Below are 14,107 nucleotides of genomic sequence, written 5' to 3'. Positions count from 1 at the left end.
AAGTAGGGAACCCCACAAGTAGGGAACCCCACAAGTAGGGAACCCCACAAGTAGGGAACCCCACAAGTAGGGAACCCCACAAGTAGGGAACCCCAGGCCCTCCAGACTTAATCCTAAGTGCTTTAGGGTTTCAAACAGTGTGGAAGCTGCACCGGCCTCAACACTGGGCCTGGAGTTAAAGCACCTTCCTCTGAGACGGGAAGCGAGTGGTGTTAAGAGGCTGTGATTTGTGTGTGAGCCAGAACTGGGACTTGAACTCAGGGCCTGGGTGCTGCCCCTGAGCTTTTTCACTCAAGGCTAGTGCTTGAGCCACAGCTCCCACTTCTGGCATTTTGGTGGTTAATTGGTGATGACTTCCGTGGATTTTGCTGCCCAGACTGACTTTGAACTTCAATCTTCAGATTTCAGCCTCCTAAATAGTTAAAGATTACAAGTGTTGAGCCCCCAGCCCCCAGCTTGTGATGTCTGCCCTGAAATCAGACAGTTCTCATCCTGAGTAAGTCTGTTATCCACTCCCTGAGGCCAACAAACAGGTGTTTCTTAGCCAGTTGGAAGGGAAGAGCCACAGAGTCAGGTTTCCTTACTGAAGCTGGGGCTGGGCCAGAGGCTGTGAGCCACAGTCCCACCATGTAATGGTTTTAGGTGGTGTTTGTTAGAAGCTCATCTCTAACTCATGAAACCAGCCATCGCCTGACACCACTTCATCCCTTCTGTTTGGGGATAACAGTCTGAGACAAACACCGATTTGTGTTGCCACATATCCAAGGCAAACACCCAAGCTGCTAAAGCACCTTGATTTATTTTGTAAGCTCAAATTTTGCTGCCAAATAAACCACTGAGAAAGTGAATGATGGTGGGGCTGGGAAGGTGGCTCAGTGGTAGAGTGCTTGCCTCGAATGCATGAGGCCCTGGGTTCAATTCCTCAGCACCACATACACAGAAAAAGCCAGAAGGGGGTGCTGTGGCTCAAGAGGTAGAGCGTTAGCCTTGAGCTGAAGAGCTGAGGGACAGCGCCCAGGCTGAGCTCAGGCCCCACAACCGACAAAAAAAAAAGTGACATTTCACAATGTAACACACAGGCTTTATTGTATCGTCAGAGGGTCAGTTCGAGCTCTTGTCCACGAAGGGAGGGGCGGGGCAGGGCAGGGTCAACTGAGATCTCTCCCAGCTCCACATCAGTAGTTCAGTCCAAAGTGCTCGACATGCGTTGAGTTCATTGCATCAGTGTAAACATCTCCCCTTGACCTGATGCAGGTTGTAACGGTAACTCAGCTCCAATGTGGAATATACCCTCTAAAACTTGAAAGCCTCTCGTGGCACTTTTTGTTGTTAGTTGTGGGGCTTGAACTCAGGGTCTGGGCGCTGTTCCTGAGTTCTTTTGCTCAAGGCCAGCACTCTATTACTTGAGCTACAGCTCCACTGCAGCTTTTTCTGAGTGGTTTATTATAGGTAATAGTCTCAGACTTTCTGGCCTGGCTTTGAACCACAATCCGCCTAGCTCAGCCTCCTGAGTAGCTAGGCTGACAGGTATGAGCCACTAGTGTCTGGCTTCATCTTGGCACTTTTAAAAGATAGCATGATACTCTATAAGGCATTTCCTAGTCAACAAAGTAGTCATTCTACCATGTTTTGCCCACAGAAAAGCGCAGTTCTAGCCATGTGTCTGTGGTAGCACCTCAGCAACGGCAAACAGTCCATGCAGGCCAGAATCTGAGTCCTGTTTCCCAAGGTGGGGCAGCCTGGTGGGGCTCCAGGGGGCGCCATCTCAAGCAGCCATGGCTTCAACTCACTATAACTGTGACCACACTGTACCACACATCAGTAACAATGTGTACTATAGAGAACCTGAGAGAGTAACTAGGGTTTTTTTTGTGTGTGTGTGTACATGTGTGCACCAGTCCTGGGACTTGAACTCAGGGTCTGGGTACTGTCCCTGACCTTTTGTTCTTAAGACTAGTGCTCAGGAAGTGGCGCTGTGGCTCAAGTGGTAGACCGCTCTCCTTGAGCTGAAGAGCACAGGGACAGCGCCCACGCCCAGAGTTCAAGCCCTATGACCGACCCAAAAAAAAAAAAAAAATGTAGAAGACTAGTGCTCTACCATTTGAGCCACAGCTCCACTTCCAGTTTTGGGTTTTTTTTTCATCAAAAAATTGGAAATAGTCTTGTGAACTTTCCTGAGGGGGCTGGTTTCCAACATGATCTGCAGATCTCAGCCTCCTGAGTAGCTAGGATTACAGGTATGAGTAACTGGCACCCAGCTTTTCCTAGGTTTTAATACATCTCATGCTTTATCATAAAACGCAGAAGAATATGAAAAAAACCACACTTGTGCTTGTAAAAGCCAGGCATCTCTGTGGCAGGACACCTGGCCTGTCAGCAGTGTGCTGGCCTGGCAGGAATCAGCCGTGGGGAGCAGGCCTGCCCTCCCCACTCCAGCGATTCTGCCTGGAGTAGCTGAGCTTGACAATGGCACCTAGTGTAACAGGCAAGAATGTCACAGGGTATGCTGTGCGTGCAGTGTATGCACTGTACAGGGTGTGCTGTGTGTGTGTGTGTGTGTGTGTGTGTGTGTGTGCGCGCGTGCTGAGCCACCAGCAATGCTGGGGCTGGGGGAGTCAGGAGGTCACTGTACCCAGAAGACAAGCTTCGAGGAAGGCTTGGGCCCATACAAAGCAGGGGACAGGATGTGGGCAGCAGGCAGAGCCAGGGCCAGACCCAAGAGAACTGTGTCCTGAGCTGGAGGACCAGGGGTTAGCACACACCAAGAGCTGGGTGTGCAGGACCAAGTCCTCCCCGCAGACACAGGGGTGCACGGTCGTGTGGTCCTCACAGACACAGGTGTGCAGGACCAAGTCCTCCCCGCAGACACAGGGGTGCACGGTCGTGCAGGAGCAAGCCCTCCCCACGACAATGGGGTGCGGACACAGGTGTGCAGGACCAAGTCCTCCCCGCAGACACCGTCAGCACCCACTGCTGCCACTCACCTCAAGTCGAGACCCTTGAGGCCTGCGAGTGCGCTGCAGAGCCGGCGGCAGAGGGGCCGTGCCCACCGCGGCAGGGCCTTGACCCTCCTGACCCCAGCAGCGCTTCCGAGGCATGGGAGCTGAGGGCCGCCGCCAGGCACTTGCCTGCAATGGCAGGAACGAACGGAGCTGCTGCCAGGCTCCATCCATGGTCAGTGTCTTCAAAACCGACTCTTAGCAACTTCCGGTCCCGCAAGTTGACAGGTAATGAAGGTGCAAACTGCCCAAAGGCCTCCAATGTGCTTCTCCGTGGCAGGGCTCCGGGTGCAGGGGTGCCGGGCCCCAGGCTCCTCTCTGCCCGCACACAGAGGCCCTCAATAGAAATCCAGCCGTGACTGCACCGTCTTGCAGCCTTTGTCTGAGTAGATCTTCTCATCTTTGGGGAAAAACGTCATTTCATCTGTCACCTTGGTGACAATGTCCTCATTTACGGCAGCACCGCGGGCCCGCATCTCGGCCCGCACGCACATCTTCACATGTCTGTACTCCAGGGGTAGGAAGGGGATAAAGTAGTCGACAAGGTTCCGGTCTATCAGCACGCTGTGCCACAGGCCACCTGCAGAGCAAGACAGGCCCCGCATCACTGCCACCTGGCCACACCCACCCAACAGCAGCCCCAGAACATTCTTCAAGACAGTCATCTGTCTGTCTGTCTGTCTGTCTATGGAACAGGTACTGGGACTTGAGCTCAGAGCATCATGCTCTTGCTCAGCTCTTGTGCTGAAGACCAGCACTCTAACACTGGAGCCATGCCTACATTTCCAGCTTTATGCTGGTTCCTTGGAGAGGCTTATGGACTAACCAGGTTGGCTTTGAACCAGGAACCTCAGCTCTCACCTCTTGAGTAGCTAAGATTACAGACATGAGCCACTGGGGCCTGGCTCAACTTTTTTTTGTTTTTGGTTTTTTTTTTTTTATGTTTTTGGTTGGTCATGGGGCTTGGGTCTGGGCGCTGTCCCTCAGCTCTTCAGCTCAAGGCTAGTGCTCTACCACTTGAGCCACAGTGCTATTTCCAATTTTCTGGTAGTTAATTGTTTTTTTTGGGTTTTTTTGGTTGGTCATGAGGCTTGAACTCTGGGCCTGGGCTCTATCCCTGAGCTCTTCAGCTCAAAACACTCTACCACTTAAGCCACAGCACCACTTCCGGCTTTGAGTGGTTACTTGGAGATAAGAGTCTTAGGGACTTTCCTGCCCGGGCTGGCTTTGAACTGCAATCCTCAGACCTCAGCCTCCTGAGTAGCTAGGGTTACAGGTGTGAGCCACCAGCGCCCGGCTTCTGGTGGTTAACTGGAGATAAGAGTTTCACGGCTTTTCCTGCCAGGGCTGGCTTTGAACCATGATCCTTAGATCTCAGTCTGCTGAATAAGCTAGGATTACAGGTGTGAGCCACCAGTGCCCGGCCGGCTTTCAAGTTAATCTTTTTTGTCAAGCCTGACAGGAAGTCTTGCCTGGACCAGCTGATGCTGGTGCAGGATCATGTTGTCCCCACAGACATGGGTGCAGACAAGAGGGTATCAGGCTCACATGGCAGAGCACAGGTCTCCCATGCCCCCCCACCCCAGGGAACTCACTGTGCTTGTTGTTGAAGACCCCGACCGACAGCACAGGCTCCAGATCCTTCAACTGGATCTCTTCCCGCTTTCTTCCTGTCCGCCAGAAGTCCAGCGCTGTCTTAGTTATAAGGTCCCCTCCCGCATTGCTGAGAAACAAAGATTGAAATCATACTTAAGATGTCCGTGTCTCGGGCTGGGAAGGTGGCTCAGTGGTAGAGCGCTTGCCTTGCATGCATGAGGCCCTGGGTTCGATTCCTCAGCACCACATAAGCAAAAAGAAAAAAAAAAAAAAGATGTCCATGTCTCATCAGAAAAAGTGCTAGCCCTAAGCTTCACCCAGCCCCCTGTACTCAGAGCTCTGTACATGCTAAACACATACTATACTACTGAGCTATGCCCCAGCCCTAAGCTTTAGTTCTTTTTTTTGGTCAGTTGTGGGGCTTGAACTCTGGGCTTGGGCGCTGTCCCTGCACTCTTCAGCTCAAGGCGAGTGCTCTACCGCCTGAGCCACAGCACCACTTCCGGTTTTCTAGTGGTTTACTGGAGATAAGAGTCTCACAGACTTTCCTGCCCAGGCTGGCTTTGAACCTCGATCCTCAGATCTCAGCCTCCTGAATAGCTTGGATTACAGGCATGAACCACCAGTGGCCGGCTGCTTTAGTTCTTTTTTTTCCTTTCCTCCTGTGCTGGGAATCAAATCCCGGTCCTGTGTTCACTGGACAAATGCACTACCACTGAGCCACACCTCTAAACCTGACCCCAGCTTTATTTTGGTGCTTCTACTAGGGCTTGAACTCTAGACCTTATACCCTTGCTTAACTTTTTCACTTAAGTTTGGCACTCTGCCACTTAAGCCACAGCCTCACTTCTGGCTTTTTGCTGGTTAACCGGATATAAGAATCTTGGGGCTGGGCTGGGAAGGTGGCTCAGCGGTAGAGCACTTGCCTTGCATGCTCGAGGCCCTGGGTTCGATTCCTCAGCACCACATAAGAAAAAAGCCGGAAGTGGTGCTGTGGCTCAAGTGGTAGAGCACTAGACTTGAGCTGAAGAGCTGAGGGACAGCGCCCAGGCCCAGAGTTCAGGCCCCACGACCGGATCTCAAAAAAAAAAAAAAGAATCTTGGGGCTTGGTGCCGGTGGCTCACGCCTGTAATCTTAGCTAATCAAGAGGTTGAGATCTGAGGATTGAGGTTCAAAGCCAGCCCGGGCAGGAAAGTCCGTGAGACTCTTTTGTCTCCAATAAACCACCAGAAAACCGGAAGTGGTGCTGTAGCTCAAGCGGTAGAGCGCTCGCCTTGAGCTGAAGAGCTGAGGGACAGTGCCCAAGCCCAGAGTTCCCAGCTGCTAGTTTTGTTGCTGTTCTTGGTCACGGGGCTTGCTCGGGGTGTGGCTTCTGGCCCTCAGCTTTTTTGCCCAAGTGCTCCTATCACTTTGAGGCACAGCTCCACTTCCAGTTTTCTGGTGGTTAACTGGAGATATGTCTTATGGACTTTTCTGCCTGCCTGGCTTCAAACCTCAATCATCCGATCTGTCTCCCGAGTACATAAGTTTACAGAGGCCTGAGCCACCAGCGCCCAGCTTTCTTCTTCTTCTTCTTTTTTTTTTTTCCAGTCCAGGGGCTTAAATTCAGGGCCTGAGCTTCTTTTGCTCAAAGCTAGTACTCTACCACTTGAGCCACAGCACCATTTCTGGCTTTTTGTTTATGTGGTATCGAGGAATGGAACCAAGGATTTCATGCATGCTATGCAAGCACTCTACCACTAAGCCATATTCCCAGCTCTAGCTTTATTCTTTTTTTTTTTTTTTTCAGGCCTGGAGCTTGAACTCAGGGCCTGGGCACTGTCCTTGAGCCTTTCTGTGCTCAAAGCTAGTACTCTACCACTTGAGCCACAGTGCCACTTCCAGCATTTTCTGATTATGTGGTGCTGAGAAATCGAACCCAAGGCCTCATGCATGTAAGACAAGCACTCTACCACTCAGCTACCTTCCCAGCCCCCCAGATTTTTCTGTTTATGTGGTACTGAGGAATCAAACCCAGGGCATGCATGCTAGGCAAGCATTCTAATGCCAAGCCACATTCCCAGCCCCTTCAACTTTATTCTTCACCAAGGAATAATTACTAAGTGCTACCCAGACCCCAAAACAAAATAAGCCACAAGGCTGCCCCAAGGAGCTGAACTGTGCGTCTCTAGAACTTGCTAAGAAGGTGCTTTGGCTTTCTACAAACTTCAGAAACAGCTGTACAGTTACAGCTGTCCATTGATGACTTCATCTCATTCACCCTGTCCACACCTGACAACCAGAAAGTAAAAGATGTAAACAAATAACTGAAGGCCTGGTAAACAGCATGCATGCAGTGTATGAGCTGGTGGCTCACACCTGTAATCCTAGCTACTCAGGAGGCTGATAATCTGAGGAAAGGAAAGTCTGTGAGACTCTTAACTCCAATTAACCACCAGAAGAAAAAAAAGTATCTGCATAGCTCAAAGTGGTAGAGCAGTAGCTTTGAGCAAAGGCTGAAAGACAGTACATAGGCCTTGGATTCTCTCTCTCTCTCTCACACACACACACACAGAAAAACCCAGGTTGTTATGAGGGGAAAGGAAGGCCGGTAGCTCACCTGAGGAAGATGAAGATGGCTCTGCGGTAGGAGATCCCATCAATCTGCTCGTAGTAGTCTAGAAAGGGCTTGATGGCGTCAATGATCCCGGGATGCAATTTGTCCATCTCGTCAAAAATGAACACAGAGCTGGAGCACGCGCTCACGTTTCCCCTAATCCACTTCTGTAGTTGGTCCTGCATGAACCATAAAGGAAGAGGCACCGTGGCTCAGGACGTGCGCGCTGGAGACCAGGTGCTCCCTCCCTCCCTCCCTCCCTCCATCTTAGCTTCATCAAAGACGGAAACGGCCAGGAGTGCAGAAATGCAACCCTTCCTAATTCAAATCAACACGAATCCTGTCCTTCTACTGTAAGGTGGAGGGGTACACGAATAGTTATCATTCATATTAATCACATCCTAATTTTCATTTCAGTGTGGACCGAAATCTCCAGGCAATACTGAGGAATGAGGAAGTACAGGAATTCCTCAGCTCCACCGCAGGCAAAAGTCTGCAAACACTATTAACATATTTCTTTTTTTAATCTACGATACAGTGAAGACACAATACAGCCTGGACAACTGTGGACGAAGGATGTGCAGTGTCTAGACAAGGCCTTGGCTGCTGCAATGAGCAGCATCCATTCCTGTACTTCCTGCAGTTGCCTTTTCTCTGAGGGGCTAGAGCAAGCATTCAGCCACTCACATCCATCCCTAGCCCCAGTAGTGGGGCTTGAACTCAGGGCCTCACCCTGGCTTGCTCATGGCTAGTGGGCAATCTGTCACTTGAGCCACGCTGCTAGACTGGCTTTTTGCTGGTTCATGGGAGATGGGAGTCTCAGCTTTGAACCATGATTCTCACATCTCAGCCTCCTGAATAGCTAGGATTATAGGCTGAGACACCAAGTGCCCAACTCCCAAAAAAACAAGCCCTCAACTCTAAAACACAAAAAGCCAGAAACACTCCATCTGCTGTACTTATCTCGAGAGACTTATGACAAAACTTAGAAAACAAGATTATTTCGGCCAGGCACCAGTGATTCACTCCCGTAATCCTAGCTACCCAGGAGGCTGAGATCTGAGATCACTGTTTAAGCCAGCTGGCAGGAAATGTCCTTGAGACTCTTACCTCCAATTAATCAGCAAAAAGCTGGAAGTGGATCTGTGGCTCAAGTGGTAGAGTGCCAGCCTTAAGTGAAAAAGCTAAGGGACAGCACCTAGGCCTGGAGTTCAAGCCCCAGCAGCAACATGTACACACACTAGCCACACCCACGCCTCTAAGGCTTCTTCCTCTTAGCACTCCTCCTCATCTTACAGTTTTGAAAGCCACTTTCACTTCCCTGTCCATGTAAGTTTCTATTTCTTATTTCAGCCTCCACTTAACAGGAAAAACATGAATGACAAGACATCGAGTGAAAGGGGAATGAGCCCATTAGCTGTGGCCTGAGCACGTTAGAGGGAGCGCGTGTGGAGATCCAGTTCTTTGAGGCTTTCTTTGAAGAAAGCAATAGCAAGGACTTGAAGGACAGGAGGAATAAAGGGACTAAAAGCTATTCAGGAAAAAAATGTCTCCAGTCTTCCTGCAAAAGGCAAGTGCAAAGCTGAGGCTGCAGCACAAGTAGAGAACAGCAAATACCGCCACGTCCAAATAAAGCATTTAAAGATGCCCCACCTGAACCAGGCACTGGTGGCTCACACCTATAATCCTCGCTACTCAGGATGAGGCTGAGACCTGAGGATCGCCTGGGCAGGAAAGTCTGAGACTCTTATCTCCAATGAACCACTAGAAAACCAGAAGTAGAGCTGTGGTCAAAGTGACAGAGTGATCAAAAGAGCTCAGGACAGCTGGGCGCTGGTGGCTCTCGCCTATAATCCTAGCTACTCAGGAGGCTGAGATCTGAGGATTGCGGTTCAAAGCCAGCCCCGGCAGGAAAATCCACCAAACTCTTATGTCAAATAAACTACTCAGAAAAGCCGGAAATGGTGCTGTGGCTCAAGTGGTAGAGCACTCACCCTGAGCAAAATGAGTACAGAGACAGCACCCAGGCCCAGAGTATGAGTCACAGGACTGGCAAAAAAAAAAAAAAAAAATAGGGCAATCCCATAAACCACCAACTGGGATCTCAAAGTGCCTTAAACTGGGTATAGCTGTGCACAACTGTGCTGTCAGCCCTCAGGAGGCTGAGGCAGGAGGACCCAGGAGCTCACGGGCAGCCTTGGACACATAGTGAGACTCTTGTTCATAAATAGTAGAGCCCAGGGCTCCCCTAATGCAGAAAGAGAAGCCGAGGCCATGCGGGTGGTTTACTGCAATGCGAAGCAGCAGAAGCTGGTGAGCAGGTGGTTCCCCAGGCAGACTGGGGGCCTCCCGGGAGTTCTCTTGCCTGGTACATTTTCATCTTCTCCTCATGAGGAAAATGCAAAGTTGATACAAACAGGTGGACAAATTTACTCTTCAGACCTTGAGGATGAAGGTTTTCAGCCACAATTTGGCTGACAAAATTCTTGCCTGTCCCAGCCCAGCCGTGCAGGGACAGCGTCAGTGGTTTCTTGGTGTGCTTGTTGTTCCGGAAGCCGGTGAGGGCCTTGAGGATCACTTCTGTGGCCAGGTGCTGTCCAAACAGCTTCTCCTCCAAGTCCCGCTTGAGGGCTGCACGGCCAGCCCCAGGAACAGAGAGAAAAACACATGTTAAAAACAACAGAAGGGGCTGGGAAGGCGGCTCAGTGGCAGAGTGCTAGCTTGCTTGAGCTGAAGAGCTGAGGGCCAGCGCCCAAGCCCACCGTTCAAGCCCCACGACCGACCAAGGGAAAAAAAAAAAGACAACATTAGCTGGAGGCCAGTAGCTCAGGCCTGTAATCCTAGCTACTCAGGAGGCTGAGACTTAAGGATCGTGGTTCAAAGTTTTTCCGAGGACAATTACCGGAGAGACTTAGTAGTGCCACCAACTTACCAGCAAAAGGCCGGCAGGAGAAGCGTGGCTCAAGTGGTAGAGCTCCAGCCTTGAGTGAAAAAGCTAAAGGGCATTGGCCAGGCCCCGAGTTCAAGCCCCAGGATGAGCACAAAAATGGGGGGTGGGGGTGGGGGACCAGGAAAGCAGCGCGTGCCCAGTTAGACAGTGGGAGGCTCAGCGTAGCGGGCGTCCAGCAGGGTCTCGGGCAAATCCCAGCGCCAACATTGAGGCAGAAGCACAGAGGTTGGCGGGCGGATGTGAGGTTCCTGAGCACTTAAGAACGCCATGAAAGAGATTCAGGCCTTCCAGGAGGAACTTTCTCTTGGCTTCGCTGCAGGCTGTGTCTCCTGACAACCCTGCTGGCTTTTGTAAGAAAACCAAAGGCCAACGGTGGGGCCCCGGCCGGGCGCTGCGGCCTGCCCGCTCCCGGGGAGGGCTGCCGTGGCGTCTTCTGCTTGGGATCTCAAGGCCCGCGGACCGGGCCGGAGTCCCCGAGCCGCCCGTCCCGGCCGCCCCGGCCGCCCGTGCCCGCCCTCCAGCGCCGCGGCCGCGGCTCGGGACGCACCCGCGGCGTCGAGCGGCCGCTCCTCCACGCAGCACTCGGCGAAGCGGCAGTACAGCTTGGTGTAGGAGAAGAGGCCGGTGAGCGCCGACGCGGCCCCGACGGCCGCCACGCCCATGCTCACGGGCTCCAGCGCCGTCGCCACGTGGACGGCCAGCAGCGGCCACAGGGCCGCGGGGCCTCCGAGCGGCCCGGAGCCCCGCATCCACCGACCCGCCCGCATTCGCGCCAAGGAATCCGGACCCGTTCCCGGGAAAGCCGGACTTCCGGCTCGTGGCGTCATTTCCGGTATCGGACACGCCCATCCCTGGGGCGGCCATGTTGGTGACGGGCGGAGAGGTCTGCGCGCCGCCATCTTTGTAAGTGGCACGAAGTCATCCAAGTTCTTCATAATCAAAGGAACCCTATACGTCCCTTCCTTGCTTCCTTGCTTCCTTCCTTCCTTCCTTCCTTCCTTCCTTCCTTCCTTCCTTCCTTCTTTCCTTCCTTCCTTCCCTCCTTCCTTCTTTCCTCCCTTCCTTCCCTTCCCGTCTCCTTCCCACCCTTCCCATCTCCTTCTCTGCCTCACTTCTCTTTCTTTCCATCTCGTTTCCTTTTTCTCTCTGCTGTGCTGAGGATGGGACGCAGGGCCTCACACACCATAGTTTTCTGTGTCTGTGGTACTGAGGAATGGAATTCACGCATGCCAGGCAAGCACTCTACCACTGAGCCACCTTCCCATGCCAATATTTTGAATCTTGTCTTCTCCCTTCTCCATAGCGTGATGGTGCTCCTTGTTTTTGCTAAATTTCCACTTCATGCCAGGCGCTGCTAGAAGTAGATACCTGTAATCCTGGCACCCCAAAAGCCTGAAGGACTGAAGGTGGAAGCCAGCCCAAGCAGAAAAGTGCTTCGGTTTGTTTTCCTGGAAATCAAGCCTGAGCACTGTCCTTTAGCTTTTCCTTCAAGGCTGGCGCTCTACCACTTGAACTACGGCTTCACTTTTGACTATTTTTGTGATTCACTTAAATAAGAGCCTCACAGACTTTTCCTGCCCAGGTTGGCTTCAAGCCACCATCCTCAGACCTCAGCTTCTTGAGTAGCTAGATCACAGACATGAGCCATGGGTGGCCCAGCCCATCTGGGATGAAAGCGGCTGGAAGGACCTCTCTGCTGTGGGGAGGGCTCTGTCCTTCAGCTTCCAGGCTGGCTGGGGTTTTCAGGACCAGAGACAGCGTCCCCTTGGGAACTCATTTCCCTCAGGATTAATTCATTGCAAGGACTTACCTACTACTACCACAAGAGCCCTGGAAGAGCTGGTCAGCTACTAGCTGGAGGACACCAAGCTGAGTTCAAATACCTCACTGTTACTTACTATCTGCAGCCTTTGGCTGATCACACACACACACACACACACACACACTAATGACATAACAGAAGATACAGGAGATATTAAAAAACCCAGACTTACTTTATCTGAGTGCAGTGGTGCATACCTGTAATCCCCACCCTTGGAGCGTTGAAGTAGGAGGAATTCTAGTTGAAGGGCTAACGGGCAAATTTAGTGGCATCCTATCTCAGAAACAAAATAGAAACAAAAGGGTTTGAGAGTGTGGGCCAGGTGATAGAGCACTTGTAAAGCCATGGATTCGATCCTGAGCACTGGAAAAAAAAAAAAAAAAGCCCCTGCTTGTTTTGTGTGTGCCAGTCCTGGGGCTTGAACTCAGGACATGGACACTGTCCCTAAGCTTCTTTTTGCTCCAGACTAGCACTGTACCACTAAGCCACATTCCCAGCCCATCCACCCCCAATCTTTAAAAGTACAAACTGTTCCCATTAATCTCGGATCCCCAACAACTCTTGGTGGCTATCATGTACAGAGGGTGCATGGGACTTGTGTCTCCTACTTCCTGTTGCCACCTGATGTACTAGCAATACAGTTCCTCCCTATAAAATGCACGTGGCTACAGAATATTCCATGTGCTTTCTTTTTTATTACAATTTTTATGATATTGCAAATTTGGTATTTAAAAACACATGTAATGTACTTAGTTTAAAATCATCCCCCCCACCCCTGGCTGGGAAGGTGGCTCAGGGGTAGAGTGCTTGCCTTGAATGCATGAGGCCCTGGGTTCGATTCCTCAGCACCACACAAGCAAAAAAAAAAGCTGGAAGTGGTGCTATGGTTCAAGTGGTAACGCACTAGCCTTGAGCTGAAGAGCTGAGGGACAGTGCCCAGGCCCAGAGTTCAGGCCGCACGACTAGACCCCCCCCAAAAAAAATCCCCCCTCCTTTTCTTTTGTCAGCTGCAGGGCTTGAACTCTGATTCTGGGCACTGTCCCTCAGCTCTTCAGCTCAGGCTACTTGAGCCACAGCACCACTTCTGATTTTCTGGTGGTTTATTGGAGATAAGAGTCTTACAGACTTTCCTGCCCAGGCTGGCTTGGAACCATGATCCTCAGATCTCAGCCTCCCAAGTAGCTAGGATTACAGGCATGAGCCACCAGCGCCCAGCGTTCACCCCATTTTTATTACCCTCCTTCTTTCCCTCCTTCTCTCCCTCTCTTCCTCTCTTCCTTCCTTTTCTTTGTGCTGGTCCTGGGGCTTGAACTGCTTTCCCTGAGGCTCAAACTGCTGTCCTTAAGCGTCTTTAACTCAAGATCAGTACTCTATCACTTGAGTTGCAGCTTGACTTCCAGCTTTTTGGTAGTTTATTGAAGATAAGAGCATCATGGACTTTCCTGGGCTGGCTTTGAACCTCGATCCTCATATCTCAGCTTCCTGAGTAGTTAGGATTACAGGTGTGAGCCGCCTAAGCCCTGTTTGGCTGACATTTCAGAGGGGGGTGGGGAGTGAGGGTTTTCTCAGGTACCCGGAGTGCCAGTGAGGTGGGAGATGGGAAGGAAAGAAGCAGCAGGACCAAAGGGCATCTCTCTTTCTTCTCCATTCATTCCCTAACGACATCTGTTTCAGCCAGGAAATTGAGTAAGAAAAACTGCCTGAATCTGCCAGACACCCTCAGGGAGACCTCTGACCCTACCTTCCTTCTCTTCTTCCTTCTCCTTTTCTCTTCCTTCTTCTCTTCCTCTTCCTCCTTCTCTTCCTCCTCTCTTCTTTTCTCTCTCTCTTCCCTCTCTACCTCTTCCTCTTCCTCTTCCTCCTCCTCCTCCTCCTCTTCCTTCCTTCTGCTTCTCTTTGGCAGGAGGCAAGAACCTATATAAAAAAATACCCAGTGCAATCAGGTACCAGTGGCTCACACCTGTAATCCAAGCTACCCAGGAGGCTGAGACCCAAGGATCACAGTCCAAAGCCAGCCTGGGCAGAAATGTCTATGGAAATTCTATCTCCAGTTAGCTACCGGAGTTATGGCTCGAGTGGTGGAATGCTAGCTTTGAATAAAAAAGCTGGGTGGGGGGGACTGGGAAGGTGGCTCAGTGGTAGA

General features: G+C 51.5%; 1 protein-coding gene across 1 annotated transcript; it reads right to left on the bottom strand.

Annotated features, from left to right (window-relative positions):
• Window positions 1-2,249: 2,249 nt before the first annotated feature.
• On the bottom strand, window positions 2,250-10,908 carry Tor1b (torsin family 1, member B (torsin B)). Its single transcript, XM_013021243.1, has 5 exons — window positions 10,690-10,908; window positions 9,558-9,823; window positions 7,196-7,371; window positions 4,595-4,722; window positions 2,250-3,579 (listed from the first exon to the last, which is right to left on the bottom strand). Exons 1-5 carry the CDS (start codon window positions 10,889-10,891, stop codon window positions 3,338-3,340), a joined length of 1,014 nt encoding a protein of 337 aa, XP_012876697.1. The 5' UTR covers window positions 10,892-10,908; the 3' UTR covers window positions 2,250-3,337.
• Between the last annotated feature and the right edge of the window lie 3,199 nt (window positions 10,909-14,107).

Source organism: Dipodomys ordii, unplaced genomic scaffold, assembly GCF_000151885.1.
Source record: "Dipodomys ordii isolate 6190 unplaced genomic scaffold, Dord_2.0 Scaffold55, whole genome shotgun sequence".
NCBI lineage: Eukaryota > Metazoa > Chordata > Mammalia > Rodentia > Heteromyidae > Dipodomys > Dipodomys ordii.
This window is presented reverse-complemented; position numbering and strand designations above follow the sequence as displayed.